General features: G+C 41.0%; 1 protein-coding gene across 1 annotated transcript in view; it reads right to left on the reverse strand.

Moving 5' to 3' along the window:
• Positions 1 to 23,270, reverse strand: part of LOC115113216 (VPS10 domain-containing receptor SorCS3-like) — a 63,573-nt gene that overhangs the window by 28,199 nt on the left and 12,104 nt on the right. Inside the window, exons 2-5 of the mRNA XM_029640608.2 lie at positions 14,044 to 14,111; positions 2,153 to 2,246; positions 999 to 1,157; positions 700 to 773 (exon numbers count right to left, since the gene is read on the reverse strand). Of these exons, the coding sequence (XP_029496468.1) occupies positions 700 to 773; positions 999 to 1,157; positions 2,153 to 2,246; positions 14,044 to 14,111 (395 nt within the window). The remainder of the gene's footprint in view (positions 1 to 699; positions 774 to 998; positions 1,158 to 2,152; positions 2,247 to 14,043; positions 14,112 to 23,270) is intronic.

Below are 23,270 nucleotides of genomic sequence, written 5' to 3' on the forward strand. Positions count from 1 at the left end.
GTCCAAGCATATTAAAAGCTTGCGTGGGTTGCCATTACTCCCCACATGATGTCCTTATTCATCAATTGTTTTGCTGTTCCTGTAGGGTGTGCTCCAAACAATGTCCTTTCTTTCTCAGCTTGAGAGGCACTTAGGTTTGACACACAACATGACAGACCGGGATAAACTGCATCACATCAATATTCACTGCCTTGTGTCCGTGCACTTGAGACTACAGAATAACAACGAGCAAAAACAACATGTCAGACTTGGGCTTTAGAAAGAGTAGCCCAATATTCCTGGCTATGTGATATGGGTTGAAGTACATTAGGCCAACACTTTATGGTTGGTTGTCAAAATCTTTCAAGACCTGTTTTGACATACTCTAGTAAATCCATCTGACAGAGTTGAGTAGGGATCCATACATAACCTCCATCTTAATAACAAAATAAATACATTTGACCGCACACTGGACTTGGTCATTTGGTATGTGGTTGTTTCTTCACCATTCCGGGGCTATAAGACAATGGGCTTTACATACATCATAAGTGTCAAGATAGCTGCAAGATAGCATTTCCAATTTGCATATGAGATTCTATATAAGACACAAATGCTAATATTCTCTCTCATATTCCCTAGATTTAGGATAAAGAGATTATAGAATGGAGTGTTTCTAAATTAATAATGACAAACACGGGCTGGAATGAAATCATACTGTACCAGAAGAACCGTCCAGGAGTCACATTCTCACTAACCAACTGCCATTTTCTTCCAAAGTCCATTGTGCTGTACACCTGGTAATACATGAATGGGATCAAACATGAATGGAATATGCAACATTTCACATCAAGTTTGTACATTCAACCTTCAACCAATGATTGTAATGCAAAACGGTTTATGAAAGAACAAAATACAAAAACAGAATCAATACTTTAGCAGAATCTTTCAACTTTGGACTTATTTCAACTTTAAATACTTATTTTTCCATTCAATATTGAAATAAAAGTCCTGCTGCTTACCTTGTTGTCGGGACTGCTAGCCAGCAGCCAGTTTTCCTGTGTTGGATGAAACAGCAGACCGTCCATGTAGAAGTTAATGGGATGCTTCTCGAAGCTGGCACCTTCATCTGAGCTGATGAGTACACTGTGTTCCAGCTCTGGGTCGCTAAGCATCATTATCTAAAGTACAGAAGGGGAGAGATATGAGGGGGGAGAGGGAGAGAGAGAGAGAGAGTATAGTTCATTGTGCTCAATGGAGGATATGATTGCATGTCATTGTACAACATTATGAATAAACAGCAGTATAAATGCATTGTTGATGAAAGCAAAAGCGACATGATGTACCAAAATCATTAGTCAATAATAAACTGACCAACAGAACAGGTTTTGGTAAAATATCTTAGTGGTTTTTAGTACGGTAGTGAGGTAGTTAGTTATTGTGGGTTTGAAGTGAGTGGGGTACTGTAGTAAGTGAGTGTGGGGTATAGTGGAGTAGTTAATTAATTTTACCTTTATTTAACCAGGCAAGTCAGTTAAGAACACATTCTTATTTTCAATGACGGCCTGGGAACAGTGGGTTAGCTGCCTGTTCAGGGGCAGAACGACCGATTTGTACCTTGTCAGCTCAGGTTACTAGTCCAACGCTCTAACCACTAGGCTACGCTGCCGCCCCTAGTGAGCGTAGGGTAGTTAGTTAGCAGAAATGTTGCAGAAATCTTTATGAACTGGTGTCTGGGTAGGATTGTCGAATGACAATTTTTTGGTTCCATGTAGCACCCTCTGTGGAAAGGGTTCTACAGTACATGGAACCCAAAAGGGTTCTACCTGGAAACAAAAATGGTTCTTCAAAGTGGTTTCCTATGGGGACAGCCGAAGAACTCTTTTAGGTTCTATATAGCACCTTTTTGTAGGAAATACCTTGGGTATTCTGAATTCATCTATGCGAATATACCAAGATTGACAATGTTCAGAACCAAGATGGAACGGTTGGGTGCTGATAATAAACATTGCAACATTCTTTGGAGTCCTGCTCCCTCTAACTGGAGTTAACATCATTCCAGAAACGAGTCTTAACTCAACAATACACTACACATACTAAACAATACACATCCTGGATAAACACGTAATACTCTGCTTGTCACTGGAGTCCTTTATCATGGAGGTGTTAAACAAACCTTTCTCTTGTTGGTTGGGCAGACGTAGAGGCAAGCCAAGGTTGACCCAACCTTATTATTCAGTTTAATATAAGTGCTCCCATAGTCCACTGATCTGTGAACAGTAGAGAAGACCATGTAAGGACAACTTTATATGTTTTTCTGTATTGATGTGGCCGGAGTAGGTCTAATACTCAGATATCTACGTGCATAGCCTGTGGTTTAGTGGTAACGCACCCGGCTGCTCTAAATACATTCTCCACCCATCAGAGACCAGGGTTAAATCCCTTCATTCTTCCTTCTGACTGTCTCTCTAACTTACCTGATTCATTACTGTCTCGATAAAGTTCAAAACAATTATGTAACGAGAGTCTCATTACATTACATTCATATAATGACATAACTTTCAGAATTTAGTTCAAGTCTGTTTTACCTCAACTTGGTGAAATAATTGTGTTATGTTTGGTCCTTTATTAAACTGGATGAGTGTACATTTGACCTAAATCCCTGGAGAACTTTATTTAAGCTTCTATGTCCACACAGTAGGCTGTGCTGAATTGCCCTCCAGAAACAAACAAATGAGAGACAAAAGACATTTGTTTCTCTGAATGTTCTCTGTCCCTTAGCTAAGACTTCCTGTGTTGTTCGATGACAAGGGTAAATACAGTGGCTTGCAAAAGCATTCACCCCCTTGGCATTTTTCCTATTTTGTTGCCTTACAACCTGGAATTAAAATGGATTTTCTCGGGGGATAGTATCATTGGATTTACACAACATGCCTACCACTTTGAAGATACAAAATATTTTTTATTGTGAAATAAACAAGAAATAAGACAAAAAACTGAACACTTGAGCGTGCATGACTATTCACCCCTCCGAAGTCAATACTTTGTAGAGCCACCTTTTGTAGCAATTACAGCTGCAAGTCTATTGGGGTATGTCTCTATAAGCTTGGCACATATAGCCACTGGGATTTTTGCCCATTCTTCAAGGCCAAACTGCTCCAGCTCCTTCAAGTTGGATGGGTTCCGCTGGTGTACAGCAATCTTTAAATCATACCACAGATTCTTAATTGGATTGAGGTCTGGGCTTTGACTAGGCCATTCCAAGACATTTAAATGTTTCCCCTTAAACCATTCAAGTGTTGCTTTAGCAGTATGCTTAGGGTCATTGTCCAGCTGGAAGGTGAACCCCTGTCCCAGTCTCAAATCTCTGGAAGACTGAAACAGGTTTCCCCTCAAGAATTTCCCTGTATTTAGCGCCATCCATCATTCCTTCAATTCTGACCAGTTTCCCAGTCCCTTCCGATGAAAAACATCCCCACCGCATGATGCTGCCACCACTATGCTTCACTGTGGGGATGGTGTTCTCGGGGTAATAAGAGGTGTTGGGTTTGAATTAGCTTTGCTTGTTGGCCAAAAAGCTCAATTGTAGTCTCATCTGACCAGAGTACCCTCTTCCATATGTTTAGGGAACCTCCCATGTGCCTTTTGGCGAACAACAAACATCGCTTATTTTTCCTTTAAGCAATTACTTTTTTCTGGTCACTTTTCTGTAAAGCGCAGCCCTGTGGAGTGTACAGTTTAAAGTGGTCCTGTTGACAGATACTCCAATCTCCACTGTGGAGCTTTGCAGCTCCTTCAGGGTTATCTTTGGTCTTTCTTGCTTCTCCGATTAATGCCCTCCTTGCCTGGTCTGTGAGTTTTGGTGGGTGGCCCTCTCTTGGCAGGTTTGTTGTGGTGCCATATTCTTCCCATTTTTTAATAATGGATTTAATGGTGCTCCGTGGGATGTTCAAAGTTTCAGATATGTTTTTAAATAATCCAACCCTGTTCTGTACTTCTCCACAACTTTGTCCCTGACCTGTTTGGAGAGCTCCTTGGTCTTCATGGTGCCGCTTGCTTGGTGGTGCCCCTTGCGTAGTGGTGTTTCAGACTCTGGGGCCTTTCAGAACAGGTGTATGTATACTGAGATCATGTGACAGATCATGTGACACATATTGCACACAGGTGGAATAATTATGTGACTTCTGAAGGTAATTGGTTGCACAATAACTTATTTAGGTGCTTCATAGCAAAGGGTGTGAATTCATATGCACACACCACTTTTCTGTTTAATTTTTATTTTGAATTTTTTTAAACAAGTTAATTTTTTCATTTCACTACATCAACTTAAATTATTTTGTGTATGTCCATTACATTAAATCCAAATAAAAATCCATTTAAAATACAGGTTGTAATACAAAAAAGTAGGAAAAACGCCAAGGGGGAAAGCATTGTATACAGCATTGTATATAGCATTGTATACAATATCTTCCTCCATTTCTATTCTTCAGTGGTGTAAAGTACTTACGTAAAAAGTACTACTTAACTAGCTTTTTGGGGTATCTGTACTTTACTATTTATATTTTATACTTCACTACATTCCTAAAGAATATGTACTTTTTACTCCATACCTTTTCCCTGACACAAAACTACTCGTTACACTTCGAATGCTTAGCGGGACAGGAAAATTGTCTAATACATACAATTATCAAGAGAATATCCCTGGCCATTCCTACTGCTTCTGATTTAGGGGACTCACTAAACACATGCTTTGTTTGTAAATTATGTCTCAGTTGGACATGCCCCTGGCTATCCGTAAATTTATAAAACTAGAAAATGTGGCCATCTGCTTTACTTTTGATACTTAGAGTAAGTTAATTTTTGCAATTACACTTACGTTTGATACTTAAGTATATTTAAAATCAAATACTTTTAGACTTTGTATTTTACTGGGTGACATTCACTTGAGTCATTTTCTATTAAAGTATCTTTACTTTTACTCAAGTATGACAGTTGGGTACTTTTTACACCACTACTATTCTTCATGGGTCTATTACTACTCAATCACACAACCCACTCGTCTCTCAGTTCTACCTGGGTGCCTCCAAATAAAACTCCATTGCATAATTGGATAGATACCCAGAGTTGGCTATCACTACTTGTGCATTAAGCTGCATCATTTCATTTGCTGTTGACGTTGTTTGCAAAGGTTTCCTCCTCAACATTTTTTAGCTTCTCATTTCGGTTGACAAATGCCCTCAAATGTAGCTGGAAAGACATCACAAATGAAGTTATTACAGTGACAATTTCCTTCCCTAAGGGAAGCAGTCATTACCTTGAAACACACAGGAGATGTTTTTCGTGATGCACCAATTGATCTTCTTATTGCATTTTTCCATCAAGAGTGCCCCGGGGTTATATAAATAAATAATGTATCTTATTATTTCAGAGATCCTTTACTCCGTTTCTTTTCATAAAATTCAACTGCTTTCCTTTTTTAATATCATACTAAGTGCTTTGCCGCGCCACCTGAGGTACACTCCAATTTACTGCTGTTGCTATTGTTAACCAGACACCTTTATGATGGAAGACCTTCTGTACACAATATGGGATTTCAGAATGTGTCAAGTCAGGTGTAAATCTTACCGGCACCTTTAGTGAAACAGAAATTAATTTGAGTCTCTCTGCTTGGTGAACTGATGGTCTTTATGTCAGGTGTAATTCAAAATGAAATGAGTTTCTTGTGGGCTTGGAAAAAGGTGAGCGAAAAAACACAAGAGACATTATCAGTCTGTATAATCCTAAATGAATTATATTCTTATTTATTATGTGACAGCATACTGTACAGTAACTCACCATACGATATAAAATTAATGGGAATGTTAGTCCTACAGTTGTGGCATGTAAAAAATATAAACCAAGATGGCGTTTTAATCTTCATCTTGTCGTGTCCCGTGTATATCTTTTTCCCCTCGTATATATTTTCATGTATATTTTTTATATATTTAACCTCAATTTCAACATACTCTCCTTCAACCCACCTCACCCAATGTGGTATGGATCTGCTATTTTCTATACTTTAGAACTGGAACCCCCAACAGAAGCTAGCCAGCTAACTAGCTACTAGCTCAGTTAGCCACTGCTAGCGGTCATCAGCTAACCTCAGCCCGGACAACTCCTGAAAGTCCGCACAGCGCGATTCAACCCAGAGCATATTGGACTGCTTTTTCTCTAAATCTCCGGATTCCTACAGCAAGCTCTGAATCTTTTCACCGGGATCATCGCAGCTAGCTAGCTGCTATCCGAGTGGCTACTCCTGGCGTCTCTGTCCCGAAGCAAGCACCAGATAGCCTGGAGCTAGCCTCGTGCAAGCATCATCTTCCGGCTAGCTGAAGAGGTCCATCAGCCACATCTTGGGCTGCAATACCTATTTTGCAAATTGGCCTGGACCCCTTTTACTGCCGACACAGAGCCCTGCCCTTCCATCATGACTGATCTACCGACGTAATCTGTCCGAGGGGGTTTCAACAGGATCCTCCATCGCGACGTCCCCTGAAGGCCCATCTGCTAGCCTGATAGCAGTGGCCCGTTAGCTGTCTAGAGCATATCGGACTGTTTGTTTTCTCTCTACCACTTCTCCACATCCCTACCACAAGCTCTGAACCTTTACACTGGATCATCGCAGCTAGCTAGCTGCTATCCGAATGGCTACTCCTGGCTAACATACCTGTCCCGAAGCAAGCACCAGTTAGCCTGTAGCTAGTCCTGAGCTAGGGCCACCTCCTGGTTAGCTGAAGAGATCCATCAGCAAATTTCTTGGGCTATAATACCTATTTTTCCAATTGGCCTGGACCCTTTTACAGCCCACACAGAGCCCTGCCGATCCATCACGACTAGTCTGCCGACGAAACGTCCGGAGGGCTTCAAGAGACTCATCAGTCACAACATCCCATAAGGCCCTTCTGCTAGCCTGGCCCGCTAGCTGTCTGAATCACCGTGTCTCCAGCTCGCCTCGCTACTCACTGGACCATATGATCACTCGGCTACGCATGCCTCTCCCTAATGTCAAAATGCCTTGTACATTGCTGTTTTGATTAGTGATTATAGTCTTATTTCATTGAGCCCTGCTTAATATGCCTCAGGTAGCCCTTTTGTTCCAACTCCAACACATGCGGTGACATCACCTGGTTTAAATGGTGTCTCTAGAGACAAAACCTCTCTCATCGTCACTCAATGGCTAGGTTTACCTCCACTGTATTCACATCCTACCATACCCTTGTTTGTACATTATGCCTTGAATCTATTCTTCCGCGCCCAGAAACCTGCTCCTTTTACTCTCTGTTTCGAATGCACTAGACAACCAGTTCTTATAGCCTTTAGCTGTATCTTATCCTACTCCTCCTCTGGTGATGTAGAGGTTAATCCAGGCCCTGCAGCGCCTAGCTCGACTCCCATTTCCCAGGCGCTCTCATTTGTTGACTTCTGTAACCATAAAAACCTTGGTTTCATGCATGATAACATTAGAAGCCTCCTCCCTAAGTTAGTTATATTTACTGCTTTAGCACACTCCATCAACTTGGATGTCCTAGCCGTGTCTGAATCCTGGCTTAGGGAGGCCACCAAATATCCTGAAATTTCCATCCCTAACTATAACATTTTCCGATAGAACTGCCAAATGGGGTGGAGTTGCAATCTACTGCAGAGATAGCCTGCAGAGTTCTGTCATACTATCCTGGTCTGTGCCCAAACAATTCGAGCTTCTACTTTTAAAAATCCACCTTTCCAGAAACAAGTCTCTCACCGTTGCCACTTGTTATAGATCACCCCCAGCACCCAGCTGTGCCCTGGACACCATATGTGAATTGATTGCCTCCATCTATCTTCAGAACTCATACTGTTAGGTGACCTAAACTGGGACATGCTTAACACCCCGGCCGTCCTACAATCTAAGCTAGACGCCCTCAATCTCACAGAAATTATCAATGAACCTATCAGGTACTACCCCAAATCCATAAACACGGCACCCTCATAGATTTCATCCTGACAAACCTGCCCTCTAAATACACCTCTGCTGTCTTCAACCAGGATCTCAGCGATCACTGTCTCATTGCCTCCATAATGGGTCTGCAGTCAAACAACCACCCCTCTTCACTGTCAAAAGCTCCGTAAAACACTTCAGCGAGCAGACATTTCTAATCGACCTGGCCCGGGTATCCTGGAAGGATATTGACCTCATTCCGTCAGTAGAGGATGCCTGTTTATTCTTAAAAGTGCCTTCCTCACCATCTTAAAAAAGCATGCTACATTCAAAAAATGTTGAACCAGGAACAGATTTAGCCCTTGGTTCACTCCAGACCTGACTGCCCTTGACCAGCACAAAAACATCCTGTGGCATTCTGCATTAGCACTGAATAGCCCCCGCGATATGAAACTTTTCAGGGAAGTTAGGAACCAATATACACAAATAAAGGTGAAATAAAAAATAAATAAAAAATACACAGGCAGTTAGGAAAGCAAAAGCTAGCTTTTTCAAACAGAAATATGCATCCTGTAGCACAAACTCCAAACTCCAGCACAAACTCCAAAAAGTCCATGGAGAATAAGGCACCTCCTCCCTGCTGCATACTGCACTGAGGCTAGGAAACACTGTTACCACCGATAAATCCACGATTATTGAGCATTTTTCTACGTCTGGCCATGCTTTCCACCTGGCTACGCCTACGCCGGTCAACAGCTCTGCACCCCCCATAGCAACTTGCCCAAGCCTCCCCATTTCTCCTTCACCCAAATAGCTGATGTTATGAAAGAGCTGCAAAATCTGGACCCCTAAAAAATCAGCTGGGCTAGACAATCTGGACCCTCTCTTTATAAAATTATCCGCCGCAATTGTTGCTACCACTAAAACTAGCCTGTTCAACCTCTTTCAAATCGTCTGAGATCCCCAAAGATTGGAAAGCTGCCGCGGTGATCACCCTCTTCAAAGGGGGAGACACTCTAGACCCAAACTGTTACAGACCTATATCTATCCTACCCTGCCTTTCTAAGGTCTTCAAAAGTCAAGTTAACAAACAGATCACCGACCATTTCAAATCTTACCGTGCCTTCTTCACCATGCAATCTGGTTTCCAAGCTGGTCATGGTTGCACCTCAGCCATGCTCAAGGTCCTAAACGATATCATATCCGCCATCGATAAAAGAAAAAACTGCGCAGCCGTATTCATCGACCTCGCCAAGGCATTCGATTCTGTCAATCACTGCATTCTTATCGACAGACTCAACAGCCTTGGTTTCTCAAATGACTGCCTCGCCAGGATCACCAACTACTTCTCAGACAGAGTTAAGTGTGTTAAATCGGAGGGCCTGTTGTCCGGACCTCTGGTATTCTCTATGGGGGTGCCACAGGGTTCAATTTCTCTGTATACATCAATGATGTCGCTCTTGCTGCTGGTGATTCTCTGATCCACCTCTACACAGATGACACCATTCTATATACTTCTGGCACTTCTTTGGACACTGTGTTAACAAACCTCCAGACGATCTTCAATACCATACAACTCTCCTTCCGTAGCCTCCAACAGCTCTTCAATGCTAGTAAAACTAAATGCATGATCTTCAACCGATCGCTGCCCGCACCTGCCCGCCTGTCTAGCTTCACTACTCTGGATGGTTCTGATTTAGAATATGTGGACAACTACAAATACCTAGGTGTCTGGTTAGACTGCAAACTCTCCTTCCAGACTCAAATTAAGCATCTCCAATCCAAAATTAAATCTAGAATTGGCTTCCTATTTCACAACAAAGCATCCTTCACTCAAGCTGCCAAACATACCCTCATAAAATTGACTATCCTACCGATCCTTGACTTCGGCGATGTCATTTACAAAATAGCCTCCAACACTCTTTGGATGCAGTCTATCACACTACCATCTATTTTGTCACCAAAGCCCCATATACTACCCACCATTGCGACCTGTATGCTCTCGTTGGCTGGCCCTCGCTTCAAACCCACCTGCTCCAGGTCATCTATAAGTCTTTGCTAGGTAAAGCCCTGCCTAATCTCAGCTCACTGGTCACCATAGCAGCACCCACCCTTTGCACCCCAGTATCTCTACTTGCACATTCACCTCCTGCACATCTATAACTCCAGTGTTTAATTGCTAAATATTAATTACTTCACTATGGCCTATTTATTGCCTTACCTCCCTAATCTTACCTCATTTGCACATACTGTATATGGACTATATTTGTTTATTCCGTGTTGTTGTTTGTGTCTCACTGCTTTGCTTTATCTTGGCCAAAAAAAAAATAATAATAAAAGTACTGTGTCAAATGCCTCTGCATGTACGGTATTCTGCTGTATACTGCTATCAAAACCAATAGCAGGGAGTTTCCTGGATGAGTGAAATCAACATTGACCCAATAGCAAGGTAGATAAACACTATATGTCATTCAGTGAATTGATCCAAAAAAACATTATCACAAGGGTGTCAATTGTGTTAGAACAGAGCCCTACTTATTTTCAAATAATTGTCAACATATAACACTATTTTAAGATGTGAGACAGTCACTGTATTACAAGAAACAACTAGCAGGTCTTTTTCACTCTAGCAGCTTCACTCTTAGAAAAAAGGGTTCTATATAGAAACGTTTGGTTCTTTGGGCAAGTTTAATATGGATATAAATGCAAAACAGCTGAAAATGCAAAACAGCTGAAACAAGTTAAAGGAGAATGCTAGCTGTGATTTCAGAGTTTGTTGTGACTGGGTTAGCTTTTGTTAGCTGTTTTTACACTCTAGGGTAGGGGCAGAACCCTAAAGGTTATTTGCCTTGACTGGATAAGAAGAGGAAGCTGGTTGAGAGAAATGACAAGTGTGTGCAAAGCTGTCATCAAGGCAAAGGGTGGCTAATTTGAAGAATCTCAAATATATTTTGATTTGTTTAACCCCCTGATCACAATGTCCACACCCGCGGAAATGTAATCAGCACAATACAACAAATCCCCATCAAAATCAATCTGATTAAACTAGAGATATGTTTTTTTGTGTGTATGGCGACCTTCCACATCTGCGGTGGAAGGAGGCTAAACTACAGCGGTTTTTGTCAGATCATGAGACATCCCTAAAATCGGTCTTCTCACGAAAACGTCTGTAGCATCTGAACGGTTTGGCCAACGGTATGACCACTCTATGGAAAGATGAGACTGACAAACATGGTGGTGTTTTCCGTATTGCTCTACGACCCCTGGAGTCAGTACCGCCAATCTGCCAACTTCTGTCTGTAGCATCCGAACAGTTTGGGCTACATACACACTAACATGACCCCACCATCGAAGATGAGACTCTCATGAACATGTACATGTTGGTCCGTTGGCTCTAGGATGCCCGCAAGCATAACAAGACTTGTCGGAGGGTAGCCCAGTACCAGTTTAAAAAATGAATGGAAGTAGTCTAGTGGCCAATTTTCTTATGTTAAATATGGGTCATTTAAAAAAAGATTTTTCCTGATATTTCTTATATATAGGACAGACACTTTAAAATGGTTCATATCATGTTTTTCCATGTATGAATCTGTTATTCAATGTGTCGCTATGTGTCGCTATGGGTTAATAGCAGTAAAGCCAAATTCAATATGGTACAAACATTCCAAATCATACAGCCAAATAATCCTTGGTATGACCATCTTAAAACAATTCCATATGCTAGCTTGGTAATTAGCTAATTGTTAGAAGACTGTTGCTGACTGAGAGAAGGTATGTATTCATTTGTATAATATATTATGTATAGTAAGTCTTTGTGATTTAATAGCCCAGTTAATCATTACATGACTTTTAACACACTATCTCTATGTTTTGCTCAGTCTGGTAGTAAACCAGCACTATCAGAGGCAGAGGATCTCTTTTGGCTGCTGGTGACAGTAAGTTGTTCTTCTACATCATAATAATTATATGTCTGCATAGGATTTTGTCTTCATTTTGTCATGCTAATTTCTAAATATTAACTCATATTAACTCATTTTTTCCTTCTTCCCTGGAACCAGTCATACAACATCCTTTACAGTACTGGCAGTAGGTAGCCCAGCGGTGAAGGAGTTGGACTTGTGGAAGGAGTTGGACCTGTAGCCGAAAGATAGGTGGCTGGTTAGAATCCCAGACCGGGCGCTGGAAGAAATTGGCAGAATTGATCTGATAATTGGAGGGCTGCTGGGTTCACATCCTCTAAACATCCCCCTACAGTTGGACCCTTGAGGAAGGCCCTTAACCCCACAACAGGCTCTCCAACCAGGGGCGCTGGTTGAGAACAGAGCAGAAGCCACATTTTTGTTTTTAGCTGTAACTAATGGACAAAGTTGTATTGTTCTCACTATCGCCCACTATCTTACAAAAACACAGATATTAAACTGCTTTCTAAAATGTTTTCTGAGCTCGACAAGACAGAGGGTTTGTTAAAAAAAATGTATCCTCAGATAACCTCAGACAACTATTATGCAGTATCTTAAATGCAGTATCTTAAATTCTTCATTAGAAACAACAGCTCCTTGGGCTGTATTATCTCTAAAAGCTTTTGATAGACTAAAATGGTCATATGTCTGGTCTGTCTTGGAACTTATGGGAATTGACTCCAATTTCATTAATATGACTAAAATGCTATATGGCAATCCTTCAGCCATAGTTATTGCAGGCAATATTGTATCTGCTCCATTCAGAATCATTAGAAGCAGCAAACAGGGCAATCTAATTTATCCCTTGCTATTTTATTATCCATGGAACTCCTGGCCCTAGCAAATTGTTAATCGAAGGAAATAACACACATTTCCCTAAAATCTAGTGATCACTTCATACGCAGACGATATTTTACTATATCAAGACCTGTATCTCAATCACTCCAAAACATATTGAAGATCATAGATGAATTCAGCTTTGTCTCAAGTTATACAATTAATCTAACCAAATCAGCCCTACTGCATCTCAAGACCCTGATGAAGGACTCCGTCTCTACTTATGGAATCCCAATCATATCCCATTTAAAATATTTAGGAGTAGATATATTTCCTTCCTTAGATAAAACCAATACCAAAATATTTCACAGAATGCTCAAATCAATTAAATCCAACCTCAGTAGATGTAATAACATCCCAGTTGTTTAACCGCAGAATATCTGTTGTCAGAATTAATATATTGCCACGGCTGAATTTCTGTAGTTCAATGCCTCCCATGGCACCACCTTCTGGCTATTGGGATAAAATTCATAGTGGGGTTTCAAAATATATATGGCAAGGTAAACAATCCCAGATACAATGTACAAACTTCAAAGAGGGAAAGACGTAGAAGGACTTTCCGTACCAAACCTTTAATTGTATTTCCAGGCACTAGCATTTCGCCCCATCCTAAATTGGTTTAGACATGATCTTCTGCCCCCTGGTTGAGTGTTGAGATAAATATCAAATCAAATCAAATTTATTTATATAGCCCTTCGTACATCAGCTGATATCTCAAAGTGCTGTATGCTTTGGTCCTATTATTACTCACACAATGTATATTTGGCTGAAAATGGAAAAACAATGTAACTAGGAATGAAAATGGAATGACCATACTCCAATATGGGGGCTTTTCATTCCTAGTTACATTGTTTTTCCATTTTCAGCTAAATATACATTGTGTGATAATAATAGGACCAAAGCATAGTTTACATTGTTTAAGGGATATATCAGTGAAGAACACCTCTTCCAGGGCAATAGGAGACTCCATACAGCACTTTGAGATATCAGCTGATGTACGAAGGGCTATATATAAATACATTTTGGCTGGGGGAATGGGATGGGAGGTTGGAGGCCCACTTGTTTTTTGTTTGCTTTTCCCATTTATACTGAATTTATTGTTACTTCAACTCTATATGTATTTCTTGATGTTGTTTTTCTTTTGAGTGGCAGCCTATGGGTACATGTTTTATAAATGTATACATTAACCATTTAAATGTACCTGCAACCCCAACAACAAAAAACAACAAATACAAAATTGGTGAAAAAAAAACAAGAAACAGAGCCCTACTAGTTCAGCACTTCTGAATACATCAAGCGTTCATGAAGTCTTACCTCCAGAGAGAACTCTCAGTGAAAGCACCCAAGTTAAAGTCATACTGCTTCGTCAAGGTCAGGATCACCTAAAAATAAAAACAAAAAGCATTTGAATTGTATGCAATTGCAAGTACATCTATATCTACAATCAAGTGCACTTAACACCATGCATTTGCTGTGTCTAACAGCATGGGATATACACTATTATTGCTACATTACCATAAAATATAATCTTTGTATGACAGCACAATGATGAATGTTCCTCAGATTGTCTAGATCAGCCAGTCTGTTGGTTGCAATGATCTGAACAGGCGTGCAAGCTGTCAAGTGTCTCATCAGTATCTCATGTGGAATGATACCTACATGACGGTGAAAATCGTTCAGTGAACAACAAAATTAAGTATGGCCAGTATTCCTACCTTTCTTTCTCAATCTCTCACTCCCTCCTCTCTCTTGTCAAGAATGGCTCTGCAATGGATAACAGCCATTTTATGGGCTCCTGACGGATTCTGCTATTTTGTGTGTTTTTGTGCACTGATCTGAACTTTTTTTATACATGATGTTTCTGCCATCGTTTCCTATGACTGAAAAGAGCTTCTGGACATCAGAACAGTGATCACTAACCTCAATTTGGATGAAGATTTCTACTTCAACAAGTCAGATGCGCAGGACATACTCCTCACCCGGACCAGGCCCTAATCCCCGATACTCGGAAAAGAAAAAGGCGGTGTAAGAGAGTGCGGGCATCCTGATGAAACTACGTCAGGGTGGCTGAAAACATAAACCGCCTCTGCCTTCCGTTCTATTGGCGAACGTACAATCACTGGAGAACAAACTGGACGAGCTCCGTTCGAGACTATCTTATCAACAGGACCTGAAGAACTGTAATATCCTATGTTTCTTGGTGTCGTGGCTGAACAAGGACAATATACATCTATCTGGTTTTACTATGCACCGGCAAGACTGAACGACAGCGTCGGGTAAGCTCAACGGGGGAGGTGTGTGTCTCTTTATAAACAACAGCTGGTGCACAATCTATAACATTAAGGAAGTCTTGAGGTTCAGCTCACCCGAAGCTATCCCAGCTAGGGATACCAATATTTATTTTCCTGGGATAAATAACTGCGAGAAACAGTTAAATTATATAAAATTATTTATATGAAAAGCATGACGTTAAATGGAACTGTTCAATTATATGCAACGTCCAAATCTGGCTTCTCGAAGGGCCGCAGCCTACTCTGCTACAGTATACAGTAGCAAGAAAAAGTATGTGAACCCTTTGGAATTTCCTGGATTTCTGCATAAATTTTACATAAAATTTGATCTGATCTTCATCTAAATCAAAACAATAGACAAACACAGGGTGCTTAAAATAATAACACACAAATTATTGTATTTTTCTTGTCTATATTGAATACATAATTTAAACATTCACAGAGTAGGTTGGGAAAAGTATGTGAAACCCAAGGCTAATGACTCCTCCAAAAGCTAATTGGAGTCAGGAGTCAGCTAACTTGGAGTCGAATCAATGAGACGAGATTGGAGATGTTGTTTAGAGCTGCCTTGCCCATTAAAAAACATACAATTTGAGTTTGCTATTCACAAGAAGCATTGCCTGATGTGAACCATGCCTCAAACAAAAGAGATCTCAGAAGACCTAGAAATTGCCAAGAACAGAAGATCTGGTTCAACGCTGTGTACTACTCTCTTCACATAAGGCAACAACATATCTGACATGCTGATCCTCAACACGGTGGCCCCTCAGGGGTGTGTGCTTAGTCCCCTCTTGTACTCTCTATTCACCCATGACTGCATGGCTTCTCACAGCTCCAACACCATTATAAAGTTTGCCGACAACACAACTGTGGTAGGCCTGATCACCAACAACGATGAGACAGCCTATAGGGAGGTCTGAGGGCTGGTAGTGTGGTGCCAGGACAACAACCTTTCCCTCAATGTCAGCAAGACAAAGAAGCTGATCGTGGACAACAGGAAACAGAGGCCCGAGCCTGCCCCCATTAATATCGACAGGCCTGTAGTGGATTGGGTCGAAAGTTTCAAGATTCTCCGTGTCACATCACTAAGGATCTATGACGGTCCACACACATCAACACAGTCGTGAAGAGGGCACGACAATGCCTCTTCCCCCTCAGGAGGCTGAAAAGATATGGCATGGGCCCTCAGATCCCCCAAAAGTTATACATCTGTAACATTAAGAGCATCTTGACTGACTGCATTACTGCTTAGTAAGGCAAATGGTTGGCACCTGACCGCAAAGCGCTATAGAGGGTAAATGACTGGGGTCAAGCTCCCTGCCATCCAGGAACTCGATACCAGGTGTTGTCAGAGGAAGGCCCTAAAAACACTCCAGCCACCCAAGTAAAATACTTTTCTCTCTGCCACCACATGGCAAGCGGTCCTGATGCACCAAGTCTGGCTCCAACAGGACCCTGAACAGCTTCTACCCCCAAGCCATAATGCTGCTAAATAGTTATTTAAATAATTACCCAAATAGATACCTGGATTGACCCTTCTTGAACTACCTTTTGTACTCATCACATATGGTACTGCTACTGTTTATTATCTGTCACTTTATTCCTAGTTATATGTACAGTGGCTTGCGAAAGTATTCACCCTCTTGGCATTTTTCTTATTTTGTTGCCTTACAACCTGGAAATAAAATTTATTTTTTGGGGGGTTTGTACCATTTGATTTACATAACATGCCTATCACTTGAACATATAAATAAAGAAATTTTAATTAATTATATGAAGAGTGCCTTGGTCCTCCTTTCTTTTTGATAACCAATTTACCCCTTTTACCAAAGAGCACCTTCTGTCTACCAAAGTCTACTATACCTTCCCAGCGCTTCACTTCCTCCTCTCTTTTTTCCTACAAGTTAATCATAGCACTTGGGTAGTGCTTAGAGGAAGCAGCTCCAAAGTTTTTTCTTCTGTGTTTTGGGGACATTTTACAACTCATACTATGGATTTTACCTAAGAGGCTACAAGATTTTCCTATTCCCTGGATGTGCTCGTGGAAGCAGTACAACTTGTGTCGTCGACAGGTGCAGGTGTAGCACTACTGGTAGTAGCAGTACTACCAGTAGAGCTGGTATGTGTCTATGTCCACGGGCCTTACGTTTTTTAACCATTCATCTATTTTAGAGCAAACAGAATGAGCAGCAGCTACGTTTGGCTACATATGGACTGTTAGTGGAATTCCTACAAGAGAGCAACGGTTAATGTAATTGGATGTTAATTATTTGACATTGTGTTTTTATTTAGCTGAACACTAGATGGTTTAATTTTATTTTTGGCAGTGAAACGAGGCTACTCAAGAAAGAAAGAAAAAACACCCTAATGTATAGCCCCTTTGGAAAATCTAAATGGACTGTTGGAAAATGTGAATCACATTTTTATTTAGCATACCCCTGACGGCATTGCACACTCCAGTTTGGGAATAACCGTTCTAAATGATTCTGTGCTTCCAACATTGTGGCAACAGTTTGGGGAAGGCCCTTTCCTGTTTCAGCATGACAATGCCCCCATGCCAAAAGCGAGGTCCATACAGAAATGGTTTGTCGTGATTGGTGTGGAAGAACTTGACTAGCCTGCACAGAGCCCTGACCTCAAAGTCTTCGAACACCTTTGGGATGAATTGGAACGCCGACTGCGAGCCAGGCCTAATTGCCCAACATCAGTGCAAGGCCTCACTGATGCTCTTGTGGCTGAATGGAAGCAAGTCCCTGCAGCAATGTTTTAACATCTAGTGGAAAGCCATCCTGGAAGAGTGGAAGCTGTTGTAGCAGCAATGGGGGGGGGGGGGTCCACCTCCATATGAATGCCCATGAAAGTGAAAGAGAACAAGAGAGAGGGGGTAGAAAGAGGGAGGGAGAGAGAGACGGAGAGAGAGCAGAAGATAAATATCAAGAGAGGAGCGACAATGTGCCGTTACATCATAAATAAAAAATGGAGACTGAAAGAAAGCTAAATTACAGTGAGTTTAAACACATTAACCATGTGGGACCCATAGAACGAGTCATTAAACCAAAAAAGCCACACAAGAATTAGAGAACAATGCCAAAACCCAATATACCCATCAAACAACTCTTCTCGGCTTAGATTATCTCCATTCCAGGTTAATTAACCAATCCATCAAAGAGAAAGATAACCATTTACATAACTAAATGTGCCATGTCTGCAAGGACCAACAACAGAGTCAGAAGTCATTTGGAATACAGATTTAGTTAAATGGCTCCAATGTTCTAACTAATTGCATCTGAAAAAATGAGAGGAGGAAAAAAGTCCCACCAAACAGTGTAGGCTAGCAGTAGTTTCTTCATGTGTTGCTGGTTATGATGGGTCAGAGGCAAAGGAGCCTGATACTTAGTATGGTAAATAACATCTGTCTGTAATAAAAACCTCTTTCCTGTAGGGAATGCTTTATAATGAAGCCATATCATATCACACCGAAAGGCATTGGTTGTCCTTCATTTTCACAACGTAAGTGATGCCAGAGGCATTGTACCATAATTTTCATTAATTTCACCCTTCATTAGACTTGTAGGGAACAAATCGTACAATTCCATAGATGATCTGTTGATTTGACTGTAATTGACCCTAACACAAGGGTCAGGCTAAGATTTGGGTTTAGGCTAAGCATAGACAACGGAGACAATGTTGTCTAAATTGTGAGAGCATCGCCCACATCTTTTGTTTCTCCTCATTAGCTGTATGACTGTTAACTAACAATGACCCATAGAATTAGGTCAACGGCAATCCACCGCAGGGCCAGCAGGCTGCCCAGGCAGATGACTAAGAGGAAAAATTGTCCTAAGTGGATTCATCACGGGTACATAATTGGAAACAAAATGTTCGTACATCCCTCTCATTATTGTTAGCCAGATCAACTGCAGCTCATGTCAATAGAGAACAACTACTATACATGCAAATACTGCAGCGACCGGGGACCAAGCAGCAATGAACCTCTAACATACTGTATATGTAATGCTTGGCTATTGATGTTGCAGAAGGCACTTACGTAAATACCCATAACAAACAAGAATGGTAGCAAAACTTATTTTGAGCCTTCTCGGTAAGCACAATTTAATACATATGATCACTCACTTGCGTACATTAAATTAAGTAAGGACCCTGGAAGGCCAAAAGCATTGCATTTATTCCTGTTTTATTGATGTGGGGAGAGCCTTGCCCAAGGAAAGTCAACCAATCATTTTCAGAATGGCTCCCACTCTCTGTGGAGATCAGTCATCCCTTATCTTAACATTTTATTATTGTTTTTTGTTGTTGTTAGAATTGACTCTGAGTGCCTGATTTTGTTCCTGATTGAATTCCAATCCTGTATCTTTTGCGAAACACCACGGCATAACGAGCAGATAGAAACATTAAAGTTATATTACAAGTGTTGTTCGCCAATGCAGAAATTTTGAATCTTTGGAGATGCTTGAATGGACAGACGCCAAGGCAACAGAGGTATTCAAGACATAATTTCCTTTTGATATACATTGTGATACGAGCTGGACATCTCTCTCTCTCGCACTTCTGACAAAATCACTTCGCCATGCTACCAGTTCACTAGGTTTCCAGCCGAGGTCAGAAAACTCTGAAATTCAAAGTGTTCTCGTTGGTTGGGGACGAGGTTTATTCAAGAATAACTCATGTAGCCAGAGTTGGCCAAGCAGCAGTCAAACATTGATTGCACCAGTGGTTATTTAATTTAACAGAGGTAGGAAGGACAACTTGGCCAATGCTATTTAATTCAAACTAGAAACATTAAGTTTGCATAGGACTTGTCATGCTTTCTAACTACATCCCTCCAATCTTCCACTGGACCATACTGTAAGAAGACTACATCCCTCACATATCACTTTAATCTAATGGTGTAGATAGTTGTTCGATATGATCAGTCATCTTGACAGTCACCTCCAGTTTGTATGAGAAGTGTGGAAAACTGAAATACAAACCTTCTCTGGATAGAAGACTGCAGACACTTTTATGTTGGACTGGTGCTTTTCAGAGCAACCTAAAGGGCCCAACACAGGATTTAAATACAATTTCAAAAGACACCCACACTGGCGTAGAGCAGTTTCTCTGGGGCCCCACAAAGTAGGAGTATGCCCCCAAAAAAAAAATAATCTAACGTGACAGCCACTCACAAAGTATAGACTACTGATCTCTGCCCATGGCTCTGAAATAGCGACATCTATGCGGATTATGTGGTGCTAGTGCTTGTAGTAGCCTATAGCTTTGCTTAAATGGCAAAATATTTATTTTTATTTGGTAGTTATTTTCTCATGTTAAGCCTAACATTTATGTTTCACGAAGATTTAGGCCTATGGTGTCATAATGCTGCTATTTAGAATGCTGGCTGGCAGCAACAACGTATTCACTTGTCTAGTAATTAAAGTAGGAAATTCAAACATTGCAGATTGTAATGGGGATGCAACAGCAAACTAATCAGTAACCAATAAATGTTTTTTATATACAGTATACACACAACCGTCCTGTAGGCATATTCCCATAGCCTACATTAGCCGCAATCGCATTCTCGCAGCTAGGATAGAACGTTTGTGCTGTATCAAACCAGTCTATTAATGCCAAATAAAACAATCAGTCCACCGTCAAAAGAATAGCTGACTAGGTTATTCTTTCATTATGCAGACAATGCAGTCTATCCTACATGGTCTACTAGCCTCTCTATAGCTACGTATATCAAGCATTTAGCTGGTAGCCTATTTACACTGATTTACAAAAATATAAACGCAAACATGCAACAATTTCAAAGAGTTACAGTTCATATAAGAATATCAGTCATTTGAAATACAGTGCTTTCTGAAAATATTCAGAAACCTTGCTTTTTCCACATATGGTAATGTTTCAGCCTTATTCTAAAATGTATTAAATCAAATGTTTTCCTCATCAATTAATGAATAAGTGAAAACAGGTTTTTAGAAATGTTAGCAAATGAATTAATAATTAAAAACAGAAATACCTTATTTACATAAGTATTCAGACCCTTTGTTATGAGACTCGGAATTGAGCTCAGGTATATCCTGTTTCTATTGATCATCCTTGAGATGTTTCTTCAAATTGATTGGAGTCGAACTGTGGTAAATTCAAATGATTGAAAAGGCACACACCTGTCTATATAAAGTCCCAAAGTTGACAGTGCATGTCAGAGCAAAACCCAAGCCATGAGGTCAAAGGAATTGTCCGTAGAGCTTCGAGACAAAATAATGTCGAACCACCAATCTGGGGAAGGGTACCAAAAAATATCTGCAGCATTGAAGGTCCCCAAAAACACAGTGGCCTCCATCATTCTTAAATGAAAGAAATGTGGAACCACCAAGACGCTTCCTAGAGTTGGCCACCCAGCCAAACTGAGCAATCGGTGGAGAAGGGCTTTGGTCAGCGAGGTGACCAAGAACCCGATGGTCACTCTGACTGAGCTCCAGAGTTCCTCTGTAGAGATGGGATAACCTTCCAGAATGGACAACCATCTCTGCAGCAGTCTACCAATCAGGCCTTTATGCTATAGTGGCCAGATGGAAGCCACTCCTCAGTAAAAGGCACATGACAGCCTGCTTGGAGTTTGCCAAAAGGCGCTTAAAGGACAGACCATGAGAAACAAGATTCTCTGGTCTGATGAAACCAAGATTGAACTCTTTGGCCTGAATACCAAGCGTCACATCTGGAGGAAACCTGGCAACATCCCAACGGTGAAGCATGGCGGTGGCAGCATCATGCTGTGCAGATCTTTATCAGTGGCAGGGACTGGGAGACTAGTCAGGATTGAGGGAAAGATGAACAGAGCAATGAACAGAGAGAACTTAGGACATCAGACCGGGGTGAAGGTTCACCTTCCAACAGAACAACGACCCTAAACACACAGCCAAGACAACGTAGGAGTGGCTTCGGGACATGTCTCTGAATGTCCTTGAGTGGCCCAGCCAGAGCCCGGACTTGAACCCAATCGAACATCTCTGGAGAGCCCTGAAAATAGCTCTGTAGCAACATTCCCCATCCAACCTAACAGAGCTTGAGAGGATCTGCGGAGAAGAATGGGAGAAACTCCCCTTATACAGGTGTGCCGAGGTTGTAGCGTAATACACAAGAAGACTCAATGCTGTAATCACTCCCAAAGGTGCTTCAACAAAGTAAAGGTTCTGAAAACCTATGTAAACATGATACTTCAGTTAGTTTTTTTTATTTAAATTTGCACCAAAAAAAACAACTGATTTTGCTTTGTCATCATGGGGAGGGGGGAAAAAACAATTTAATCCGTTTTAGAATAAGGCTGTAACGTAACAAAATGTGAAAAAAGTAAAGGGGTTAAAATGCACTGTAAATTCATTAGGCCCTAATTGATGGATTTCACATGACTGGGAATACAAATACCTTTAAAAAAAAGGTAGGGTAGTGGATCAGAAAACCAGTTAGTATCTGGTGCAACCACCATTTGCCTAAGGCAGCGCGACACATCTCCTTTGCATAGAGTTGATCAGGCTGTTGATTGTGGTCTGTGGAATGTTTTCCCAGTCCTTCAATGGCTGTGCGAAGTGGCATGATATTGTAGAACGCAAATGCACAAATACACACCAATACAAGGGATGAGACCCATAATAACAAGAGCACAATACACACAGCACGAAAGCCGAAATAACACCGCACATGTACTCAGACCAAAGGACATGGGAACAATAACCGACAAGACAATGGTGAACAGACGTCAAATATATACAATTACTACTCAGGGGAATTGGAATCAGGTGTGCGTAATGAGACAGTTCAGTGACTCCTAGAGGCTGGTGACGTAGGCCTCCGGAACTGGTGCACGGAATGAGCAGCAGTACCAGGGGAATCCGTGACATATACATATATATTTATATAGAGTACCAATCAAAAGTTTGGACACACCTACTCATTCAAGGGTTTTTCTTTATTTTTACTATTTTCTACATTATAGAATAATAGTGAAGGCATCAAAACTAAGAAATGACACATATGGAATCACATAGTAACCAAAAAAGTGTTAAACAAATCAAATATATTTTACATTTTACATTGTTCAAAGTAGTCATCCTTTTCCTTGATGACAGCTTTGCACACGATAAGCATTCTCTCAACCAGCTTCACATGGAATGCTTTTCCAACAGTCTTGAAGTAGTTCCCACACATGCTGAGCACATGTTGGATCATTTTCCTTCACTCTGCAGTCCACCT

The sequence above is a fragment of the Oncorhynchus nerka genome, linkage group LG28 (genome assembly GCF_034236695.1).
Source record: "Oncorhynchus nerka isolate Pitt River linkage group LG28, Oner_Uvic_2.0, whole genome shotgun sequence".
In the NCBI taxonomy this organism is placed as follows: Eukaryota; Metazoa; Chordata; class Actinopteri; order Salmoniformes; family Salmonidae; genus Oncorhynchus; species Oncorhynchus nerka.